Raw genomic sequence first — 13,963 nt, forward strand, 5'->3', positions numbered from 1 at the left:
TTGGACCATTTGTGTAATAAATGCCCAGTGAGCCCTCAGAAAGACTCCTGGCATCGATGGTGGTGGTCGGGTGGGGAGTATGGCTTTCAGGATGCTTTCCTGGCATTTCAAGATGGGAGCGCTAGATATGTTAAGGCCAGCATGATGGCATATGGCCTTGTTCAGATTCAAAATGACTTCTCAGTCTAAAAACACAGTAAAAGCAGAGTATTTCAGAAGATCCTTATTAAACAACTCTTTGATCAAGAAAGTAAAAGTGTAGCTTATTTAGTTGGGAGAAAAGATGTAGCGAGATATTAGATAACTTTAGTTTTCACAAGAGTAAATCTCCGTTATTAAAATATTTAAAATGTGACCAATCCTTTTTTCTCAAACTGAGTGCCATTATCACTGAGTCAGAAGTCTGAAATCCCACCTACAAGGTCAGGTCAAGCACAAGGTTGTTAGCCTGACTCCAACCCTATAAAGTCCTTGGAAGAACAGGCCGGCCATACACGTCCCTCCACGTTCAGAACACAAACCCTGAGCTCAATGCCAATATAGGACTTCAGACAATCTCTTCATGGTTTCCAAACCTCTTAACTATTCAATATATTATTTAAGATAATAATCTCTCCATAATTTACAAAAAAATAAATCAAAAGTTTATATTTCATATAATCCAAAACATAAGCAGATTTTATCTCAAAGAACTATTTCCTTTTCTTTTAAGCAAGAAAGCTTTCCTTTAGATGAAGAATTCTACAATAATTTTTACCCAAGTTAAGCAGTGATGGGACCAAGGCAGTATTCAATCTTCCTCTGTCTAGTTGAATGCCACCAGTTTTTTGGTTAGCTAGGAACCCAGAGATTGTTGGCAAAACGTGGGATGTTTATTAGTGGATTACAGTGAATACATGAAGTCACCTCAGTGGGGGACACTGTTTCATTCCTGTTATTATCCACTGATAATGTTCTGAAAGTGGAAATTATTTATACAAAGTCTGGGCATTTCTCCTGCAGATTCTAAGTGTCTCTCTGGGCTATCAACCCCTCAGTCTGTTCTGAAAAGTAAAATGAACTTTATAGCATAGTTTATAAAATTATTTTAACCAGTGAGTTTGTTTCCAGTTGATTCATATAATTGGAGACATGACATCTCATTTTACATTATTAAACCTATGTGAGTCCAAGCCAGATCTTGAGCCTGATCATGAGCTTTCTGACTTGGGCCTCACTGGAATGCCTCTTCCGGCTCTTCCAACACAAGCTCTTTTGATAATCCAAACAGGTTGTATTGATGTGTAGACTTCTATTTTGCTTTCCTTCAAATTTATTCCAAGTCCGGTGGACTTGAGCCGCACATGCCTTAGAGTTCTGCTAATGAGATGTGATGTTTTGAGAAAGTTCTGAGTGTTTCTACGCCAGGATACAGGAAGGACATTCTCCAGGGCAAAGCTGCCTTATCCTAGTTCCAGGAGCCAGTCAAAGAGACTTGGGGTCCCTTCTTTTTGCTCCTCGTGCATTTTGCAGTACTGGACAACTGCGTGGAAGATATCTCCCACCTTCCAGGACTTCTGATGGACCAGCCGCACGACATCTAGAAACTAAAGCAAAACAGAGTCAGAAGACAACGTCCTCAAAGGCATCTTACTGAACCACCCTTTCAAGACCAGTGGCTGTCCAGCCTGTGTGTGAGTCTCTCTAGTCTCAGAGGACTGTTCTCTAGGACAGTATGTTTCCTTGAGGTATTTCAGATTATTGGAGGGTCCCTTCAACTGAACTGGAATTTTCTACACAGCTGCTACCCTGCATGGACCTGGACAGTAGGCTTATGTTGATTCTTCTTTTCAGTGTCAGAGTTTTGGATGCTTAGTGTTTCCTGAAGTCTGCTTTTCTCTGAGACAGACCCCCTGTAACAAGGCTCTATAACATGGCTCTCTTCACTTCTGTCACTGTCACAAAGAATTTATCCTTGGATGTGCTTATTCAGGTCAAACAGATTCAGTGCCAGCTCTCAGGCAGGTCCACGTATTGGTTCCTCACCCACCTTGAGGAGCATCTCTCCTCCTCACGTGCTAAGATCAAGCCTCAAGAGAGTTTCCAATAGGAACAGGAAAGGAAAGATTCAGGAAACACCCTAGATCTGTCACCTGGGCATTTGTATGAGCTTCAGTTGGTCACAGCTAGAAACAAAATTCTAAACTGCAAGTAAATTGTGGGCCCGAAGGGATGGAAGACAGGAAAATCACTGTCAGTCATTATTTTCATGAAACTACAGGATAAAGCCCAGCGTGAAACTCCTTAGAAGGAAAAGTAACAATTAATAAGAAAAAGTAACAAATAATAAGAAAAGTAACAATAAGAGCTTGAAGCTGCAGGAAGCACTTAATCATGTTTAGCTTCATTCCTTTTGAAAGCCTGGGAAACAGCCATTCACAATGAAAGACCTCAGGCTTCAGAAATGAGAAGTTGGCAGCAGGGTCCTGGGCTTCTAACACTGAGCTCTTGGGATGATGGCATCCTTCTCTACTTTGGTACCAGGACAGTATATTAATATTCACATGAAGAGAAAGGATAGGCTGAGAATCCTGGTATCATTCTGAGGAAGAAAGCCCTGTTTGTTAAAGAGATTAAAATTGGGGTTCAATTATATTTCTTTAATGTTTCTTTTTTGGACATTTTTTTTTAAAACTCTGCTTTTTTTTTTTTTTTTTGCATTTTCTCAGACTTCAGAGATCAGCAAGAAGCTGGAGTGTTAGTTTCTTTCCAGTTTGGATTTGTTAATTCATTTTAATTACTGAGAAGTTGTCTCATGTAGAACCGCTGTTAAATTATGTTCTTTCTGCCAGCTGTGGTGGCACCCAACGATATGCACAGTTACAAAAATCAGCACTTTATTGTACTTACTTCCTTTGTATTTTGCATAATCAAAATAAAGCAATTTTCTAGGCTGAAAAAAAAATGAAAGACTTAACTTTTAATACCTGGAAATATAAATGTTGTCTTTAAAGAGTTTTAGGATGATGTAAAAGGGGACACAGATGGGAGACAGATGGCCACCATGTTATAGATAATAATCTCCCAGGAAGGATAACATCTTAGCTTTCATATCTCGGGCCTGCACCTACGAGTGCGCAGTGAATATTTGCTGAAGGGAGGGATGACCAAATGCAAACCAAGTACATTCAAAGTTCTCAAGAAAACTACTGGAAATATGGATGGACATCTAGCATCACTGAGGCCAAACTTTTACCAAGTATTCATTCTTTAATTTTAGGTAATATATTTGAATGCCATGCATATAATTTAAAAAAAAAATAAACATGCATATGGGAGGAGGGGTTTGCTCAATAATTTCCTACTAAGGTGATCCATGAAAATGTTCAGAGGTCATGAATCTAGGGAAAGTCTGAAGAAAACCTGGAGGGGGATGATAGGAGTGGGCATGGAGCTCAATAGAAGCTTGTCAGTAGGGCCTGCCTCCCAGTAGGTCAATAAGGCCCTAGAGTTGGGGAAAGACACAGCCCCTCTTTTTACTGCTGCCTACAACATCAGCGGATAGTCAGCTCATTCAGGTCCGTCAGTCTATGTTAGAGTTACAGAGAACACAGTTGCCTGGAACCCTTCACCATCCTGACATTTTCCTGCTTGTCTGATCCCTAACATTTTAGGAAGAGATTCAAACCCTTAGGTGAAGGCTTTGCTTGTCGTGCAGATACCCTGAGGAAGGGGAACATTCCAGGTGGTTACCAGTGGTTTGCATAGAAAGGGTTTTGTGAACCACTGTTTATATCTCTGTGCATAAAAGCTTCAAGTCATTCTTTGATTGAAGAGCAGGAAAAGAAGGAAAGGGTGGGACTTTGCATGTAGAATCAGCCTTTCCCAGCACTTGCCAGAAATCTGGGAAGTAGATGCTCCTGGTGGAGAAGGCCTGCACATCAGGGTCCTGGGGACCCACTGAGAGAGGCTCATGGCTCACTGACTTCTTTCTCTTGGTTTCTCTGAAAGTTCATCAGTGCCCTTTGGCCAAAAGTCTTTTCTTGAAGGTTCATTCTCTTCCTTAGCAAGTTTTTATAAAGACGCATTCAAAGCAAAATACATAGAAATATAAAACCAGCCTTAGCTCCTTTCTGCCTTCTCTCTGTAAACCTTGACTTTCCGGGCTACCACCTGATCAGCTTTGATCTCACGTTCATTCCCCAGGGGTGGAGGAAGAATCAAAGATCAGGGGCAGATGCCAATATTTGCGAGACCCTTCCAGGCTTGCTGCTTCAGATTTTTCTGGAAGCCAGACTATAGCTTCTTTCCATCTCTTTGGGCCCTGTGAAGGAGAGCATCTCACTGCTGTGTGACCACAGGATGACCACAGGATGCTGATGGCTGACCCAAAGGGGCAGAAATATCCCAGCAGGTAGATCACTAGGCCAGGAGTTTGTGGAGTGGCCAGGAGCTAGGATCTGTCTCACACTTGCTAAGTTTCAATAGGTTGACGTTTCAATAGAGGAGGTTTTAAAAATGATCTGGCCCCACCAAACAAACATAGCATGTTCCCAGACTCTGATGACTTGGACATTGAGACCTTGAAACATTTGTGGAGTTGATGAGCAAGAAGGTCTCATGCTTTCTTTATTAAAAAAGTTCATATAAAAATGAAATAAGATTGTGAAGAAGCGAGAGGAAGGTATTTCCACTTCATTATTATGGCCTTTAAACCCACATTTGTTTAGCAGCAGGCCCTAGAGCCTCGATGGTGCCTGCCAGGCTGTCACCTCTGTATTTTCCTCATCAGCTTTAGTATGTCAAAGATCTGGGTAGCCCTAACCCTAACCCTAACTGTATTAAAAAATAAAAACAAGAAAATTATTTTTTTTGCCATTCCACTATCAATACTAATTAGATTCCTTTAATATAGACCACAATGGGCATTTCTTGAGCATTTGTCTTAGGAAACTAAAATAATCCATGTTAGAGTTTATCATTAGCAGATTCATTTGAAGGAAAAGCATCAAATAGTAGATGACTTTTGTGTTCTGATAAAGTTATATGGTAGGATCAATGGGAGCCGTTATAGGATTGTTCATTTTTTTGGAGACATTCAGCTTACACTTCTGAAAATAGCTGCGATGTTTTACTCCAAGGCAGAATTAGATTTCATTAAGCACAAGTGAGTTGGTTGGTGCTTAGATTGCTCCTAAACTCATGGCCTACAGAGACGTGATTCTTGGCTTGGCTGTGTCTTGGAATCCCATCACAAACTCTGATGCTTATGTGTCCTCCAAGAGGAGCTTCTGAACTAACTGGTCAGAACAGTCGGTTTGTAAAACCTTCCCAGGTGATTTTAACCCACACTAAATTTGTGAATCCCAACTAATGGATTCTGTTCCCTGACAATTCTTGGGTTTACAAATGACAGACCTTAGTACCTCGAATGCTTCCTTATTTTTCCTTTCTATTGTGACATGTTTATTTTGAACTGATATTTTAATTGGAGTTATTTTGGGGAAAGCTATATCAATACCATCAACATTTTTTCTCTCATTCTTTCTATCACTTTTCATGTGGAATAAGAAACAAGAGGCAAGGCCACTTCTTTTCTGGCCCCCACTTTCTTAGGAAGGTAAGCATGTACCTGTTGCTTCTCTGCGCATTCCTTTCTGTTCTTTGAAGAAAAGAAAGTAATTTTCAATGCAGGTTTAAAGGTAAAAAAAGGCACCAGATTTGCTGTGAGGACAGTCATCAGCCCACCCCAGCTCATGGAAGCTCAGCGACCTTAAACAGATCTGCAAAGCCAAGACCTTTGGATCACAAAATCATGACTATTAAACACTGGATTGTCTTTTTATTTTATTAACCAGATTTGTGCATGACTCTCTCTCTCTGTTTTTTTTTTTTGGCCTTGAATTAATTGGGTTAAATTTAAACGATGTCAAGGATGTTATAAATTAAATTTGTAAACATTTTCCGGTATCAGGTGTTGGGATTCTCAGCATGGAATTTAGCATATTTTAAGACCACTGTGAATTCTGCCATTCCTTCAGGATATCTATTATGGGAGGGGATCTCAGACTTTTGAGATCATCAGAATGAGACCAGAAGGAGCCTAGGAATCTGAACTCTGAATAAATGCCCCATGGGATCTTGTTTTGTACTCATCTGGCTCATGGGTATGCTTGGAAAACATGTGCTGCTCATTTTCCTTGTTCAGAATGAGCTGCCATCACATCTCAAGGTTACAATCTGAGCCTCTTTTGATTTATGGTCTCCCTACTTTGGGTTCCTCCTGAATCAGAATGTGAACTTTGAGAGAGTGGGAATTTGTTTCTTTTGTTCCCTGGATTCCTAGAGCTCAGAGGAGTGCCTGACATGCTGAAGATACTCCATAAGCATTTGATGAATGTTCTGAATGTGACTTTCAAGGGCAGATCGTCCTTCAACGATGAGACGAGACAAAATACTAAAGAAAGGAAAAGTTTGGAAAATGAAGCTTCTGTGTGTCACTAGAAGAGTGACAGAATACTGGGTTCCCAGGACATTTGAAAGTTGCCTGTGGATCTGAACTAAAGCTGGAATCAGTTCCAAGCTGTCTTTAAGCGCCCCCCAGCTCAGGGCCAAGTTCACTAGCAATGATGGGAAAGATGAGCTACTCTGGTAGACAGACACTCATGAGATCCTCCTCCTCAGCACAGGTTACTAAGTTGAGGATATTGTAAAGAGAAACATGATGACTGATTTAATTTATCCAAAAAAAAATGAAATCTAGATGCCCCTCCTGACAATAACTATGTAACCACTTGTCCAGTTACAAAACAGAATGGGGTCTCAAAGGTCACCTTTGATGAAAGAGGATATGTCTAAATTTAAGGGTTTCATTTATTTACCAGTTAAGTCCTAGACAACCCAAAGTGGTTCCCATTTGTAGTAAAGCCACTAAATATAGATAGCCTTAACTGATGGATAAAAAATATTAGAAGAATTATCCCCTAAAACTACATTATTTAGAATTAAATTCCTTAACTTAATGCTAACTGAATGAGTAAAATGTCATTTAATGTTTTTCTTAATAACACTAGTGGAAGATTTATTTTCAGAAAAAAATAGTTATGAATGAGGACAGGCATTCTGTTTTAGAATAGAAAATCAGATGGAGATAATCTCATATGATTTCCATAATCAAGACATTAGTAATCTGTTCCACCAAGACACCACCCAAATGCTTCTAACTGGAGGCAGAGGCTGAGGTGGGAGAGGGCATGGGAAAGGAATTAGAACTCCTTGATTTTTCCAGTAGCTAATCCCATTGGCTGGTTTAACAGAGGCAAGAAACCAATTATAACTAGCAGGGAAATGGGCAAGAGGGTAAAGAACATTTTATTTTAGGCTGATAGGCTTTGGTACTAAAAATTAAAATGAAATTACACATTAAAAATATGTAGAATAGCCGGCTTGGTGGTGCACACTTGTAATCCCAGTGACTCAGAAGGCTGAGACAGGAGGATTGTAAGTACAAGACCAGCCTCAGCAATTGAGCCAGGCCCTAAGAAATTTAGCGAAACCCTGCCTAAAAAAAAAAAAAAAAAAAAAAAAAAAAAGAAAGAAAGAAAAAATAAAGGACTGGTGATGTAGCTCAGTGATAAAGTTCCCCTAGTTCAATTCCTAGCAACAAAAATAAATAAATAAATGAATTCCAGATTGTAATCTTAAATTCATTTAACTTGAGGGAAGTACAATTTAGTAAAGAATGGCTGAGAAGTGTCTTGTAGAGAAAGCAGAACTTGGGGTCTTGGCTCAACTGTTACTATCAAACCAATGTCTCACGTACCAGCCTCTCTGACTCCTGCTTTGCTCATTAGTAAAAAAGGGGCAATGGTATCTATGCTGCAGCTGGTCTCAGTGGTGCACATCTGTAATCCCAGCAGCTTGAGAGGCTGAAGCACTAGGACCATGAGTTCAAAGTCAGCCTCAGCAAAAGTGAGGGGCTAAGCAACTCAGAGAGACCCTGTCTCTAAATAAAATACAACATAGGGCTGGGCATGTGGTTCAGTGGTTGAGTGCCCCTGAGTTCAATACCCAATTACCCACCTCGCCAAGTACGTGTGTGTGTGTGTGTGTGTGTGTGTGTATTCTGCAATTCTCACATGGCTATTAAGAAATGCATTTTGAGGTACATAGAGGCTCCTTGTGACAGTATGACATGAAAAAGACACATGGTGGCTGTGACAGACAGGGTCCTAAAACAGCTCCCCAATTTCTGCCCTAATCCCTGGGGCCATGAATGGCTTGAGAGAGCAAGTCCTCACTCTGCCTCCTTACATGGTCGCAGGGATTCCAGTTAATTTTGACTTGATGGAAAGGGAGACTATCAGGGAAACCTAATCTAATCCTTTGAAAGCAGAGAATTTTCTCTGCCTAGTGGCAAAAGACACCAGACTGACAGTGTGGAAACACAAAGTGGGTATGCAGTGAGGAACTGGGTGGCTTCTAGAAAACCCAGTAAAGAAATGGGAGTTCCAGTCCTACAACTGCAAAGAACTGAATGAAGACGGCAGCCCCAATGAGCTGGACATGGGTTCTTCCCAGGAACTTTCCAGAGAAGAGCTCAACCAGGCTGTCTATGATTTCAACCTTGTAAGATCTGAGTGAAAATCACTGTCAAACTCATCTGAACTTTTGGTCTGCAGAGCTGAGCATTGTTTCAGCTGGAAAATTTTAGGGGATTTGTTAAGCAGCAATGGGAAACTAATATGGTGTTGCCATCAATCTGATATCTTTTAAATTATGGGAGCTTTAGTTTGAAGACATGGTCAATGGATTCATGTGGTTGAGATTCTGTTACAGATAATGGTAGATTTTGGAGACACGGAATCACAGGGACAGTTGCTATTCATTGTGAAGTTGGCTTAGGATCTGCTCCTCAGCTTTGTATTTCTGGAAGATGGAAAATGATAATGAGAAGTTTCCCATATTGTGAAATTGCTTAGTGGAGAATTAAAACATGTCTCCTCTTTTACAGCTCGTTTTGAATATCAGTGTGGCCTCACTTTACTTTTTATTACATATTGGGTCATTTCTTCCTGTATTTGATTTAATTGATTGTTACAAAGAGGCTGGTCTCCAGAGCAAGGTAGCACTAAAAAAATAACAGAAAATATATTTTTTTCTATTTACTTTTCTCATTGCCACCAACCATTTGGGACCAGTGGAGTGTCAAAAGAACAGCAATCATGACTGTACCTGTATAGGTGAAGAGTTTTCAAAGTTCTTGCCACAATTTTGAGGCCCAGAAAGGTCAAGATGAAATACTTCAAATTCATAATAGTTCTGTGGGCATTTACTGAGTTTCCAGGAGTGATTAAACACACAGCATTATTGATACCCTCCCCAAACATGGAACATGCATGGTACCTTTTCAATCTGGGCTTCCTGAGATTTCTTAAAGTAGATTGTGGGAATTCCCAATTCCGAGGCAGCTATCCATTGCAGAGTGGCTCTCAGCTCAGCATCAGGACACTCTGGCTCCAGGTCGAAGTTGATCACCAGCAGGCTCCTCTGGGGACTGGTGGCTCTCACTGCCATTCCAGGTGCCTGTTCTGAATGAACACGGGCCACGGTTTTACTCCACTTCCCAAAGGGAGAAGCAGGCAATTCTGTGTCAAACTTATGGAACGGAGCTTACCCTTTATGCTCTCAGACTGTTCTTTAAGAATCTCCTTTTCTTCTACTAATTCACTTTGGGAGAAAACAATAGAATATGGTTGGTAATGTTTAGGAAGAACAGACTCTAAATGGAAGATGAGGTGATGGGTCTTACTGAACTGAAAGTTCCTGACATTCATTCTAGATTTATCGTTCTCATAGAGCAACCTAGTGCTGGGAGAAGCCCATGGAGTATGACATAGGGTGGCTGTCTGCAGCAAATAGCCTCCTTCACCTGCTCAACCTGAATGGCTCTAGTTAGGACAGTGGGTGTGGGGGACCCCAGCCTCCTTCTCTTCAGCCTCCTTTCTATAAAACTTCACAGGGCTGAACAGTTAAGGAGAGATTTTGGGTAATGAGTTCTGATTTGGGGACTTATCTTTATCATATATTTTACTTGTCATTCAATGGATCATATGTTTCCAACTTGTCAAATGCTTTTTTCTCCCCTGTACTATGCTAGGAATATATATTTGCATTTTAATATAGAAAAGTAGTATTTTAATTTGCATATCATTCTTTATTCTGGAATAAGGCAAAAGACAATGGATAAACTGCAGAACTTAAATTTGACAGCAAAATATCTCTCTGGATGGAAGTTTTTCTTTTTTTATTGTGGAGGAATTTAGTAGGTTGGAAGTTATCTGAAAACAAGGGCCTCCTAACTGAAGGTATTTCATTAGCTATGGTGATGTTGAATATTGGAGGTGTCTTCCCCTGGTGTGTACTTATTACAGAGCTTTCTGGGGAGTGGCAAGCCTCAGTAGAGTTTCCAAAACGTGATCATATGGCCCACAGATAAATGCAACTGGCCATCTTGGGAAGCCTGTGAATGTCTTATATTTTTATACTGTCTAGAAAGTTGGGTTTAGGCTCTTAAAAAATGTACCTATTGATAATAGAGAACTCTTTCATGTTCTCTGTTGCTATTAAGATCTGGCTCATATGCTTGATTACATTGATGAATTCCATTGTAATGATAAATTCCACTGATGTGGAGAGGAAGAGTGTAGCTATTCTTTTCATTCATACCCAACTGTTTGTAGAAATGCCAGTTTCCTAAGGGTCTAGATTTTTCACTTGGTCTGTATGTGAGTGATGTCCGTGCAGCTGCAGGAGGCTGTGAATGGAGGTTGTGGTCTTGACTCTCCCTGAAGACAGACATTCCCTGAGTCTGGGCTCATACTACAGAGAATGATGGAAATAGTCCCTAAACAACTGTTTCTTGAAGGAGAAAAATTAATTTACCCCAAATTAGCTTTGTTTTGTTTTCTTTGGGGTTTCTCCTTAAAAAATAAAGAATAATGTGTTGAATAATGGCCCCATGGAACCACATAGGATTCACTGTGACCTTCAGTTGCTGAGGGAAATCTCTGATGAAATGGTGAAATAAAGCTCTTTAGATGTAGAAAGTGACTGAGGAAATAGGTTATGAGCAACTTTAGTCCTCAACTCCTTTTTTTATTTTTCTAAAATTTCAGAAATCTACAAATAATAAGCTAAGCCATAATATTAAACAAAGATTTTGGTTCTAATTTGGATTTTAAGATTTTGGTTTTAATTTTCCAGAGTAATCACAAATTCTGTAAGCAGTCTTGATTTTTGTGATGTCCTGCATTTCTTGTTTCCTTTTATGTAGTACATGTTACATTTATCTAAGTTTTTTTCCTTTATTCTTTAGAAGTTCCCATGTGGTAGTCACACATCTCCATTATGGCAACCATTTGGCACTAGACACATTTAGTAGTGAGCTCAGGTGTGTCCACAAGTGAAAAATCATTCACTTTGACTCAATTGAAGTGAGTATATTCTATAGTGAAGAACAGTAAATAGTACAATTTAAAGGGAATATTTGCTTCTATATATCCAAGTGAGTAAAATTACATACACTTCCGATTATAATGGTAAACTTCATCTGAAATAAAATTCCACAGGAGTCATAGTGAAATCCAAGAAAGCAAGTAGTGATAGGGCAAAGGCCTGTTTTAGGTCCTGAGTCCTTGCTCTAGTGACATGAAACCACAGCAGCACAGACACAATGGAATCAGTGGTTGGGCACCACCTGAATGATCGAGATGGATTGCCAGATGGAATTGGAGTAGTGGTCTCACAATCACTGCATCTCCGTGGCTACTTACTTAATCATGGGAGAAGATGGTATGCTTTCCTGATAAATGTCCAGCTCCATAATGCCAAGACTGCTAGTGGCACTACTGTTGCCATTGCTGACAAAGCAAAAGTTTACATATTAATGCCCATCTCCACCCCCTGACCATGCTATTGACACTGATGCTCCATTGTTGCAAGAGGTCCTTCCCTAGGTCCCTGGAGAAACATTGCAGTGTGTCTGGGAGTCCTTCATTGATACTGGTTTCTAACCACATCAGGAGAAAACACAAGGCAGAAGCTGTTTAACAGACTCAAACTAATAATAATAACAACAACTATTTTTATCATTATTATGATAATTTGTAGTCACACCTGGAAGATACTACCTAGTGGGTAATAATCAGAATTGCTATTTCTTTCTTCATTCTGGTCAGAGGGAAAGATTTTATCTACCAGCAAAAAACTTCCTGCTTCTGGGTTTGTCTGCAGGATGAAGATGTTCCTGAAAATACTGTCTGGGAGAGATACCAGAATGCTTATCTGTTTGCTTCTTGGATTTTGATAGAAACCTGTGGACTCATACATGTGGTCCCTTTGCCATTCACAGATTTTTCTCAGGGACGTTCCATAGGATTTCATAGGATGTGCACCTGGCTTGAGTTTCCTACAAGTACCAAGTTGGGTAATGTCAAATTTTATCACTCTTCCATCTTATAGTCTTACAGAAGGGATGACACATCCTAGAGAAGGAGGAGGATCACATATTGTATAGTGTGTCACTTTCACAGGCTGCACAATTAACACATGGTCTAGTTGCCAGCCTTGCTCACTGAGACACAGCAGAGTGGAGCCACATTGAAGGCTCTGTCTCCCCTTGTGAAGTGGAACGTGCCTCCTGCTAGCAACTCACAAGTTTCCCACACCTTCTCTACTGCCCAGTGATGTCTCTTCTAAGCAAGGTTTTGAAAGGGTGTGTCATGTAATGGGACTGTCTCGGCTTTCTTCAGGAATACCATGAGTCACCAATCCAACTCCCTCAATTTTAAATTCTTGTCTGAAATTTCAGGTGAGACATTCAATATGTTCACAGACTAAAACCTGGTGACTCAAAATTATACTGGAGGTGAATAATCTATACACTTCTGCTGTTGAGTGAAAAGTCTCAAGTTCTTTCTGTTTTTTTTTTGTCTCTATTTTGTGGCATTTTCCACATTTTTTAAAAATTTTAGACAAATTATTTAACACTATGAAATATCCCTAAGTCTAAACAGACTCAACTGTCAGTAATAGAATTTCCAGAGAGCTCTACTTATATCCAGATGCTTTGGAATCTCACTTTCCAATTGCCCTCTCTGGAACATCTGTGGGTTTGTTGGTTCAATGTCAAACAAGACTTGGCACAGAAACACAGAGATTCTTTTGGAGGTTCCACTTCACAGAGGAATAGCTTTTAGTGCATATCTCCTGACTGTCTCAAATCCTTCCAAATCTTATCTCTCCTAAACTCCTCTCTGCCTTTTCTGAAGGAGCAATACAGAGGACTGGGGAGGTCAAGGGGAGGAAAGTCAGATCAAGAAACACAACACAGCTTCTGTCATGTAAACCCAGCCTGTGTTGCATCTGAAATACAAATGAACCAGAAACGAAGTTCAAACACACCAGTGTAATAGAAGTCCTCCATTAAAAAACAAAACAAAACAAACAAACAACCCCCCCAAAAAAATCCCAGAAGTTTGTTATCACAGAATGCATTATCTGGGCTTTGAGGGAAGGGAACCAACTCTTCACTTTGGCCGAGGTAATTTAAGGCATAACTGGATATTAAGATGCCTTTCAGCACAAATCATGACAGGCAGGAACCTTGACCCCATGGTGGCTTTCTTTTTTGCCTTTTCTGTATTAGGGACACTTTGCAGAGAACCCTAAAATGCATTTCTGTAATGTGTTGAGAGCAGCTCCCTGGGAGTCAAGTGAAAGACAGGTACCTCATGGATCGCTCACTGAGCTGCAGGAAGCTACTTGTGTCATCTGGGTTGTCCTCCTCGTTGGCCAGCTGGGACCAGCTACCTGTACTCTCCTCGCTGCTGCTGGGCGGGTTGTGGAACTCATCTGGGGCTCTGGCTTCTGCCGAGACTTGGGCCCCTGGTACATCTCTGGCCTCAAGACTGTCACTGTAGAT

At 40.4% G+C, this 13,963-nt stretch overlaps 1 protein-coding gene across 2 annotated transcripts in view; it reads right to left on the minus strand.

Annotated features, from left to right (window-relative positions):
- Window positions 1–1,442: 1,442 nt before the first annotated feature.
- The window catches only part of Sphkap (SPHK1 interactor, AKAP domain containing), a 127,128-nt gene continuing 114,607 nt past the window's right edge, over window positions 1,443–13,963 (minus strand). The window contains exons 9-13 of one of the 2 annotated variants that reach the window (XM_026396289.2): window positions 13,770–13,955; window positions 11,814–11,900; window positions 9,656–9,708; window positions 9,385–9,569; window positions 1,443–1,586 (exon numbers count right to left, since the gene is read on the minus strand). In XM_026396289.2, coding sequence (XP_026252074.2) covers window positions 1,443–1,586; window positions 9,385–9,569; window positions 9,656–9,708; window positions 11,814–11,900; window positions 13,770–13,955 — 655 coding nt within the window. The remainder of the gene's footprint in view (window positions 1,587–9,384; window positions 9,570–9,655; window positions 9,709–11,813; window positions 11,901–13,769; window positions 13,956–13,963) is intronic. The other variant, XM_077799615.1, reaches the window with a different exon arrangement.

Source organism: Urocitellus parryii, chromosome 1 (assembly GCF_045843805.1).
Source record: "Urocitellus parryii isolate mUroPar1 chromosome 1, mUroPar1.hap1, whole genome shotgun sequence".
NCBI lineage: Eukaryota > Metazoa > Chordata > Mammalia > Rodentia > Sciuridae > Urocitellus > Urocitellus parryii.